We start from the raw sequence: 10,620 nt of genomic DNA, 5'->3' as shown, positions 1-10,620 counted from the left end.
TCCCACCCTGCCCAAAGGGGAAGCTGCAGTGCCCGCAGGGCTCTCTTTATAACACACACACACACACACACACACAGCTCTGTGATTGTCACTATGACTGTCTCGATGTCAGCGACGAGCAAAGCTGTGGCATGACCATAGAATTGAGGTGAAGGGCGAGGCTAAGGAGAAAAACCTCTGACACCAGCCTGGGGGTGCCTGTGTGGGCTGGTGTTGAACCTCATTAGTTTCTGCCTTCACCTACCTCCTCTGGGGGCCTGGGATCAGCAGTTGTGCTGAGCCCCTATTTCCTTGCCTTTGAAACCAGGACTTGCTGCAGGCAATCAGGCTGATCCAGTTGGAAATGGTTTGTCCATAGTGACCACTTAGGTCCCTCGGGGAACACACTATCTCTCACCAGCTTTTCAGTCTCCTCTCCTGGGGACCAGCTGGCAGACCAAGCCCCAAACCAAAGTGCTAGTTGGGGTGTGGCAGCTGGCAGTAAGCCAGTCAGGGATTCCTGTACTCTAAGAGATGGGGGTGATGGCTGACTGCCTCTCATTGTGTTTTAGAAAGGGTGGAAGATGTGGGGACCCCTGTATTTTTTTTTGGGTCACACCCGGCCGCGCTCAGGGGTTACTCCTGACTCTATGCTCAGAAATCGCCCCAGGCAGGCACAGGGGACCATATGGGATGCCGGGATTTGAACCACTGTCCTTCTGCATGAAAGGCAAACGCCTTACCTCCATGCTATCTCGCCGGCCCCGGGACCCCTGTATTACCCTGGCATGCTCCTATCTCTTCTGACTGCCCATCTGGCTTGATTGGTTGGTTGGTCATTGCTTTGTGACCACCCTTGTCAGTGCTCAGAGATTACTCTTTGCTCAGGGATCACTGCTGGTGGGGGCTCAGGAGACCTAATATTTGATTCCTATCTCTCTGCCCCTGCCACCCACAACAGTGCTCCTCATAGCCTTGGCTGTTACCTTCCTCGTGCTCTACTGCCTCAGGGTCTGAAGACTAGTCCTACACCCATGGCTGCTGGTGAAGCTGAAAAGTTGCATGGTGCTGTTGGGCCAGAAATCTTCACTGCTCTAAGAAGGGCCCTCAGGCTGCCCTGCAACATTTCTCTGGTCATGCTGGGTATGCAGTATATGGTGGTGATGTGGACCATGCCAGTGCCCAGGCTTGTCACATCTAATCACCCATAGATATGACACTGGATCTTGGGGTACACAGTCTCTCTGCACTCTGGATCCTGCTTAGGAACATGCCCAGGCAAGCAGCAAGTTCTGACCCCTACTCTTATGGGGGTGACTCTGCACTTAGATACTCTTGATTTCTGCTGGAATCCCCATGCGAGGGATGATTCTATCTTCCGTCTCCCTCTGCACGTGTGCAGTGGTGGTGTGTCTGCTGTGCTCAGGCTTTTACGAGGCAATGCTCTAATCCCTAGACACCCTGGTCATGGCCATTATGTCCCGTAACCGGGGTAAGGGGATTTGCAAACTGAGTTCTGAGGTCTCTGAGGGGGAACAAAAGGTTGTGTGACAGGGACTCAAATCTCAGGCAGATAATTTGATTCTACTCATGTTTTATTCCCCTTGCTCTTTACAGCCAGAACCCCCCACCTGCCTCCCTCCCCCAATTTCATCTGAAAGGAGAGAGAGTGGGCAGAATTATCAGCCCACATCATGTGGGACTTCCCTTCTGCCCAGAGTTGGTCCCTGAATCCACCAGTGTAGCTGGCCAGTTTGTGGGGAACTGGCCATCTTCTCCAGGCCAGGCCTCTCTCATCTGCTACATGGCCTGTGTGTGTCTTTTGGCTAGACACACTGCCTCCCAGTTTCGACACCCATCAGCCATGGTTTCCCCAGGCCTGTGGGCCACCCTGCTCTTCAGGGGAGGGTTTTTCTTGACCATGTCGTCTTCACTCGAATCTGACTCCTCCACATCGCTGCGAACATCCTTCAACTGAGGCACAGGGAGGAGAGAGGACAGAACTAAGAGCAGTGGGGGAACAGAGAGCTCTGCAGGAGGAGCTTTGGGGATTAGCAGTTGACCCTACCTTCTGCTCTAGTCTCACATTCCTGGCACTTTTTGGTGATGCTGTAGAGACCAGCCCATTGCCCTGGAACCACTTACCTTTCCCTTCAATGTGAAGCTGTAGAGCATGCGAAGAATGAGGTAGAACCAGTAGACATGCATCACCTGAAGCATCATCAGGAGCCAGTTGAGGAAGTAGTAGCCGAAGTAGGGGCTTCTACCCACAATGTACTTGTAATAGGTGCTGTACAGGACCCTACAGTCCGGGGGAGATGAGATTCACCTTGTGCTGCTCACCTCCCTGAAACCTCCTTCTGGGCATTTCTACCTTATTAGGTGTCACCTCCATGTCACTTATTTCCATGCCTCGCTACTGCCCCCAAGAATAAAGTCAGGCATTGCAGGGGTCTCTTGCCCAGTTTCTTTCTTTTGGGGCCCAACATGGTGATGCTCATAGCTCACTCCCGATACTGCGCTCAGGAAGCATATCCAGTGGGGATTGGGCAGATCAAAGGGGAAGGTCGAGGAGTGGCAAACCAAGCAAACTCCCCACTGTGCTATGGCTCCAGCCTGTTCCTGACTAGTTTCTAGCCAACTTAAACCAAGAGAGTAGGTGGCTGGGCTGAATGTTCTGCTGTGAGGAGTCTCACCAATCCACTGGGCTAGTGCCCACCTCTACCTCCTCGGCTTGGCACCATGCTCCACACCCTGGACCAGAAACCCAAGAGAGAAAGAGGCAGCACTGGAGCTAGCACCCATCGATCTGCTCAAATCCCACTCTGCATGGGAGGACTGACTCACTGGGTGGGGAAGACCACCAGGCGCGTGTAGAAGAAGACGCAGGCGAAGATGATGAAGAGAACGTTAGACACTTTCTGATACTGCATGTAATTGAACATCTTACAGGCCTGAAGAGGACAGTAGGGAAGACATGAGCTGGGGGTGGGGGGAGGACAGGGCAGCCAATGGGACAGGTGGAGTCTGATCCCAGGCAAATGCATCACAAGGCTGAACCAGGGGAGTCCTAGGGAGAGAAACTAATGTTTGGGGACCGCTAAGAATTGTTTAAAAATAAGTATATGTGTGTTAGCTGGTGAGGGGCAGAGATCTACTAGTCATCTGAGAGGAGCATGGCCTTATTAACTAGTTTGCTTGAGGAACGGGGCCTCATCAACTGTTTTCCTGGGGATGGGGCCTCATCATGTAGTTAGACTGAGATGGTTGGAGCCTCATCTCCCAGGAAATCTAAGGGGTGGAGCCTCATGTCATTAGCCCGAGAGAGGTGGGGTCTTATCTCTTAGTTTCATTGAAGGGCTAGGCTTCAACAAATATTCTGACAAGGCAGGGCCTTATGAACTAGTGGTTTGAGAGGGAATGATTCATCAACTAGTACCCTAGGAAGGGCTGAGCCTCATTTCCCTGAAAAGTTAAAGGGGGAAACCTCATATCATTATCCTGAGAGGTGCGGAACCTCATCGCCTAGTAGCCTGACATGGGCAAGTTTTGATCAACTAGTTAGCTTGTGGGGGCGCGACATCATCAGCTAGTTAGCCTGAGAGGGGTGGAGCCTCATCTCCCTGGAAAGCTAAAGGAGGAACCTCATGTCATTAGCCTGAGAGGGTACTTGACTTATCTCTTAGTTTTTCTGAAGGGTTGGGCTTCAACAAATAGTCTAGAGAGCGACTGAGCCTTATCAACTAGTCATCTCAAGGGTAGAGACTCATTTAGCAGTAACCTAAGAGGGATGGAACCTCATTACCCAGAAATACTAAGGGGAGGAGCCTCATGTCATAGCCAGAGAGGGGTGGAGCTGCACCTCCCCGGACAGCTAAGAGGAGGAGCCTCATCTAAGGGGAAATCTAAGGGAGGAGCCTCATGCCATTAACTTGGGAAGGGTGGAGCCTCATCTACGAAAATCTAAGAGGAAGAACCTCATGTCTATAATCCTAGAGGAGAGGAGTCTCATGTCAGGGCACTGACAAGAGCAGAAAGGGCGGCTGGCAGCACTGCACCCACCTCCAGTAGAATCTCGGAGCATTCGTGCAGGAGCAACACCACAAAGGCCATACGCAGCATGTTGCAGCTGTAGGTAAAGACCATCAGGGGGATGGTGACAAAGTGATGCGCCACCTGATCCTTGAAATCCTGCGGGAGATAGTGGGTTACAGCCGGACCGTGGATGGCCGGTGGGAGGGAGCAACTCATTCTGATTCCTTCAACTTGGCCATGGCCAACAGAGGGAAGGGAGGTTGCATGCACTTTGCTGGCTGTGAGGTGGTCTCTGCCAGCCGGGCTCTCCAACTGGCCTCACCTTGCGCTTGATGTCGAAAGGCAGCATGATGAGCAGCGAGATGTAGAAGCCCAGCTCCAGGAGGTACCAGCGGTACAGGATGGGCTTCAATGGCTGTGGGAGGGCGGGCCAGATTAGCTTGGAAATGGGATCCTCCCATGCAAGCCTCTCTCTCTCTCTCTCTCTCTCTCTCTCTCTCTCTCTCTCTCTCTCTCTCTCTCTCTCTCTCTCTGTGTGTGTGTGTCTCAGCTCCCCCGAAATCCCAGTAAAAGCTGAAGGTGTGAGCCCCTATCCCATCTCTGGAGGTTATCTGGGCATGGCAGCTCCTGCTCTGAGTCTGCTAATGTCTGGCCTCACTCTGGGAAAGAGGGGAGACCCAAGCAGGGCTTCGAAGGGCACTGATGGTCAATAACACCTCTGGACAGGCTGAAGATGTCTCCACTAGCTGTTACGAGCCCCCATGCCCGACCTCCAGCCTCCAGACCTCCTCATTGCTCACCTGGTTTGGGTAACTGTCCCAGCACATAACTGGTCTCCACAACCAGGGCTCCTGGGAAAGGGGAAAAGGCACAAGAATGGAGACCCAGGATGCACCTTCTGTCTACAATCTGGGGAAAGCCTTTTCTGTAAGTTTGGCTCCTTTCATGCCTATGGTATCTACTTCTTGGGGTTCTCGCTAGTTTCCAGCTATAGCATCTCCAGTTCCTGGCCCGCAGAAAGCCCTTAAAATGCCATGCAATGGGATAGTCACTGGAGTTCTTCTTCTTCTTCTTCTTTTTGTCAGTAGTGTTCAGGGGTTATTCCCAGCTCTTCACCGAGGTATCATTCATGGTTCTGTGCTCAGGGATCACTCCAGGTAGTGCTCAAGGGTTACTCCTGGCTTTGTGCTCCAACTTCACTCTTGGTAAGACACAGGTTTGCTGGGAAGCAAACCCAGGTCCACCTTGTAGAAAGCCAATCCCCTGTTGTGCTGTTCTCCACACCCCTACTTCTCTCTGCCTTCAGACCTGCTTCTCCATGCATGCCCCCAACTACCCGTCTCCCAGTCCCTCCATCTCAGAAAACCGTAACACTCACGTGGTAGAGGATGGAAAAACCACCGAGAAAGCAGCAAAGGAAGTAGGTGAAATTCCAGCTGCACACAGAGGAGTGGGGTGCATGTGAGGGAACACTCAAGAAATCCCCCCCAGCTGTCTCCCCAGAAGACACTTTCCCAGCTTCCCACCCTTCCCAGGCTAACCTGGCCTCACAGAACTTCTTGCTCAGTGGGGTCCGGTCCTGGTTGCGGCGTCTGCAGAACCAGCGCTGAGTCTGGTACAGTGTGAGCCCACATTGGGTGGCCAGGAGCGCCAACTGGGCCTGAAAGGGGTGCAGGGGGCAGACCCAGGTGATGAGGTGACTCAAGCCTCATGTCTCTGCTTTGCTCTGTAGGCCCCCCAGCCTGCCTATGGTGTGGCCAGATTTACTTATGGGGATAGGACATCAGGAGGTATAAATTCAGCCATTTTTGTGTTCTTTTTTAAGGGGTCGGGGCAAGGATTGCTTACATCCAATGATATTCAGTCCTGGCTCTTTTACTTAGAATTACTTTCCTGATAGTGCTCAAAGGACCCTCTAGGATGGATTAAACTCAGGTTGGCCACATGTAAGGCAAGTGCACTGTCCACTTGGGTTATCTTTTTGGCCTTTTAGTTCTGGGCAAGTGAAGTAGGATGGGGCTTAGGGCCTTACAGAACAGGTCTGAAGAGTTTGCTGAAGGGAGGAATGAAAGATGAGAGACTACAAAATTTTCTGGAACCCAGAGTTTAGGGATTCAGACCCAGCCATTGATAGCCCCCAAATACTACTGAGTATCAACCTAGGGGTGCTGGACTGCTCACTGGGCAGCCACAGTATGAGTGGGAATGAGGGGTTGAAATAAAGTTGGCTCCTGCTCACCCCATACCTCTCTTTAGATAAGCACCTGGCTGCTGGGGGACCATGATGCGGTTCTGGAAGGAGAGTGATGAGCTTCAGGAGCTGAGGGTGGGAGGCTCTGGGCTCATACCTCCTTGGGTTTTGGTCCAGCTGTGATGAAGTGTCTCTCCAGTGCAGGAATAGGCTTGGCTATCTGCCGAAGCTTATCTCGCATCCCCAACTGATAGCTGAGGGGCAGGGCAATGAATCTGGGGGTACAGAGGAAATAGAGAAGGTGAGAGGTGTCTACAGATAGGGAGGGCCATAGAGGTGATATCTTGAAAAGGTTGCTTGGTGGCTGCTTTAAGCTAAGTAAAAAAAGAATCTGCCTTAGGCTTGGCATGCGGGACTAATTGACATTATTCAAGGACAGATTCAGAGCACAGTGGGAAGGGTGCTGGCCTTGCATGCAGCTGGCTGGCATGGGTTTGATCCCCAGCATTCCATAAGGTCCCCTCAAGCTCCATCAGGAGTGATTTCTGAGTGCAGGGCCAGAAGTAAGCCTGAGCAATGCCCAGTGTGATCCCAAACAAACAAAAGATCGACACAACACTTAGGGTCCCTTTCAGCATAATCCTGGGGGTGAGTTTCCCCACCGTCTATCTCAAGGATCCTGGGCAGCACCAAGGCAGAATGGGGCTCCCCCTCACCTTCAACCCATTCCAGGGCAGACATATAGCAGCCAGGCCCTGGTCAGTTAGTGCATTGATCAACAGGGGGTTCCCCAGTATAGCAATTGGCCTAAGCTTCCAGGCCCCCATCATTTTTTGAGAACAGCGCTAGATTAAAGTTTATTCCAGGGGCCTGCAGCGATAGCACAGCTGTCGGACATTTGCCTTGCATATGGCCAATGCAAGACAGACCAGGGACAAACTTGGCTTTGATTCCCAGCATTCCATCTAGTCCCCCAATCCTGCAAGCAGTGACTTCTGAGTGCAGAGCCAGAAGTAACCCCTGGGTATAGCTGGTTGTGGCCTCCCTTCAAAAATAAAAATAATAATAAAAAAGAAACTTCTTTCCAAACTTAGTGGTAATAGAGTCAGAAAGGACTGATAGATTGGCGCTGTGGTGCCACACCAGAGATGTTCAGGGCTTACTACTGACTCTGCTCAGGAATCACTCTTGGCAGGAGCAGAGCTCAAAGCCACCTATGAAATATAAATACACACATGTGCATCTGTGCATTTACATGCACACAATACATGCACACAGATACATAACACATGTATACAAGCAGTCACATTGATGATTAAACACCATGTATACATATAAATACATACACACATGCATAGTGACTGACTGCAGGGACATAGAACATGGACACTCACCTATCAAAGGCAAAGCGAAGGGCCAGCAGGGTCAGTGCCACGGGCAAGGCAGCCAGCAGATCCTGCGGATGGGGATACACCTGGCCATCTCGGTCCTCCAGGTCGGCCCATGTGACATTGGATGGAAGCCAGAGTTTCTCCCACCAGAACCATTCACTCAAGCTGGACCACATCCTGGGGAGCAGGCTCCAGTGAGTAGGGAGCTCAGCAGAAGGATCCTTTTGGGACCCCAAATCTCAGGGATCTGGATGCAAGGGCTGAAGTCTATTTTTGTCTTTTGTTGTTTGTGTCACACTCAGCGGTGCTCAGGGCTGACTCTTGGCTCTGTGCTCAGAGATCATGTCTGGAAGTACTCAGGAATGCTGGACTCTGGACTAAGGTTGGACATATGCAGATTAAAGTGAATCTCTTAACCCTTCCACTCTCTGTTCAGACTGCCATTATTAAGTTCATATGTGGCAGAAAGTTATTTCTACCCAAAATTAGAGTGCAAGGCTTTTGGGGTACACATTTAATGCTCTGGTCATTCTGATCTGGTAACGTAATGCAACAGTGAACTGGCAAGGGGAAGCAGTGTTTCAATAGCAGCTATATGGGAGTAGCTCCAGCGAAAATGATGGAAGGGTGTTGCTTTATCGTCAAACCAAACAACTTTTCCTTTCCTGGGATGTGTGTGTGTGTGTGTGTGTGTGTGTGTGTGTGTGTGTGTCTGATCAAACACATCTCATGCATGGAAGGAAAGTACTTCACCACTGAGCCACATCCCTTGCCTTCTTTTTTGAGCTCTGAAATAACATGTCAGATTCCCACATCAGTCCCCACTAGGAGTGATCATCTGTCTGTCTGTCTGTCTGTCTATCTACCCACCCGTCCATATATCCATTCATCCATCCATCAGTCCATTATCCTTCCACCCAACTATCCATCCACTCACCCACCCACATATACATACATCTATTAGCCATTTATCTAATCACCCATCATCCATCCACTGATCTACCCACCAATGCATCTTCCCTATCTCCACCCATACCCATCCATCCAGCCACTCATTCACCCACACACTACCCACCCACCCACACATCCATCAGTTTGTTCCTCTACCCATTCAATTGTCAATTAATGCATTTGTTCATCCATCAATCCATCCATCTATCCTTACATCTGCCTGTCTGTCAGTCTGTCCAACCTTCCATTTATCTGTCCATCCCTCCCTCCCTTAATTCATTTATCCCTCCATCCATCTGTGCATCTGTCTATCCATCCATCTGTCCATCTGTGCATCTGTCTATCCATCCATCTGTCCATTCATCCATCCATTTGCTTATTAACTTACACATCCTCCCAAACAACAGTCTGACTGAGTATTGGGGACCCAACAGACATTCCATTTTCTCCTGGAACACAATAATCTTCACCCCTCAAGCACAGGGCCTCATCACAAAATGCCCTATCCCTATGTGGGTGGAGGTGGGGTAACAAATAAGGATGGACAGTGAAATTAAAGGCAAGGTGATTATTTTCTGGGAGACATTCTTTGAGGTCACCCCTCAAACTTAGAAAGCACCATCTCTATCAGGCAGGTACTTGACTTTCTTTTTTTTTTTTGTTTTTGGTTTGGGGGCCACACCCGGCAGCGCTCAGGGGTTACTCCTGGCTATCTGCTCAGAAATAGTTCCTGGCAGGCATGGGGGACTGTTGAATTAAATAATTAACGATGGGGCTGGATGGCGATGGATGGAGGCCTTTGTGCTTAGGCACCAGCCACGTGGCTTTATCCCCCATCTAGCCGGCGAGTTCCAGGCCCAGGTGAAAGGCGGAAATCAGACTCATTCAGAAACAGGCATCAGGAAGCATTAACTTTATTCATACCCTATTCACCACATGTGTGTGGCCTATCTCATAACCTTTTAAGCACTAGTTATTTTTGGCCCTGCATCTAAACTCCTTTCAGCCATCTTCCTCAGAGCGCCCAGCAGCGCAGAAAGGGCCAAGAGCCAAAGGGCAAAAGGCCAAAAGGGCAAAAAGCCAAAAGGGCCCGAATTCCCTTGGTCCAAGCCTTATATAACATTTCCCAGACCCCTCCCAGGAATGGGAGGGTCTAGCAGGTAAGGTTACACCTACTATCCGGTTCCCAAGACCCCTCCCAGAAGTGGGTGGGTCTAGGGTCTTAAATAGGTACACCCACAGGGGACCATATGGGACACCGGGATTTGAACCAACCACGTTAGGTCCTGGATCAGTTGCTTGCAAGGCAAACACCGCTGTGCTATCTCTCCACCCTCCCCCCCCCCTTTTTTTTTTTTTTTGGTTTTTGAGTCACACCCGGCAGCGCTCAGGAGTTACTTCTGGCTCCACACTCAGAAATCACTCCTGGCATGCTTTGGGGACCATATGGGATGTCGGGATTCGTACCAATGACCTTTTGCATGAAAGACAAAGAGGTGCTTGACTTTCATGCAGACAACCTGCGTTTGATCCCTACTAGCCCATAGGTTCTCACAAGCCCCACCAGAGGTGATCCCTGAGCTCAGAGCCTGGAGTCAGCCTGGAGTCAGGGCATTGCTAGGTGTGTCCTCCACAAACAAATCCTGAGAAAAGTCTGGAAATTTGCAGCAAAGAGGGGTGAAGGCATCCCTTTCCAAACCCCTTCAGAGAGGGAGGACTGAGTAGGTATGTTCAAGGCACTTGTGGGAGACTATGGAAGCTGTGGGGGAGATGGAGGGGAGAAAGTTGTTCTGGGATCTGGGCAACGGTTACCATGGAACCTTGAGTCAGCTTTTCACAATAAAAATATTTCAGACCTAGGCAATGCAGACCGGTTTATAAACCGAACCAGATTCTCTGGCTTTTACCTTGCAGTTTGCAACTCCGTGCTTGAGCAACCCACACTCATATCTTGCTTCTTCAACCCTGTTGCCAATAAACCTGAAGGCAACATCTCATTCTGTACGCACAGATCATTAACTGTACTCTCACCTGTGCTTTTGGGAGGTTTGATTCTCCTGATAGGGAAACATG

At 50.6% G+C, this 10,620-nt stretch overlaps 1 protein-coding gene across 1 annotated transcript; it reads right to left on the bottom strand.

The window, feature by feature from the left end:
- Nucleotides 1-1,453: 1,453 nt before the first annotated feature.
- Nucleotides 1,454-7,772, bottom strand: LOC126030090 (ceramide synthase 4-like). Its single transcript, XM_049788286.1, has 11 exons — nt 7,600-7,772; nt 6,363-6,480; nt 5,556-5,674; nt 5,393-5,450; nt 4,815-4,865; nt 4,337-4,429; nt 4,042-4,170; nt 2,827-2,933; nt 2,125-2,281; nt 1,816-1,953; nt 1,454-1,504 (listed from the first exon to the last, which is right to left on the bottom strand). Exons 1-11 carry the CDS (start codon nt 7,770-7,772, stop codon nt 1,454-1,456), a joined length of 1,194 nt encoding a protein of 397 aa, XP_049644243.1.
- Between the last annotated feature and the right edge of the window lie 2,848 nt (nt 7,773-10,620).

This window comes from Suncus etruscus, chromosome 15, assembly GCF_024139225.1.
Source record: "Suncus etruscus isolate mSunEtr1 chromosome 15, mSunEtr1.pri.cur, whole genome shotgun sequence".
In the NCBI taxonomy this organism is placed as follows: Eukaryota; Metazoa; Chordata; class Mammalia; order Eulipotyphla; family Soricidae; genus Suncus; species Suncus etruscus.
Note: the sequence above shows the minus strand (reverse complement) of the source record. Positions and strands in the feature narration are given on the sequence as shown.

What these genes read in the sequence shown, in the direction of transcription:
- LOC126030090 (XM_049788286.1), bottom strand. Translation starts at nt 7,772, where the DNA reads ATGTGGTCCAGCTTGAGTGAATGGTTCTGGTGGGAGAAACTCTGGCTT. An exon ending in CTTCGCTTTGCCTTTGATAG is followed by an intron (nt 6,481 to 7,599) that starts GTGAGTGTCCAT and finishes CTGTACCCCCAG; the next exon opens with ATTCATTGCCCTGCCCCTCA. An exon ending in AAGAAGTTCTGTGAGGCCAG is followed by an intron (nt 5,451 to 5,555) that starts GTTAGCCTGGGA and finishes CTCTGTGTGCAG; the next exon opens with CTGGAATTTCACCTACTTCC.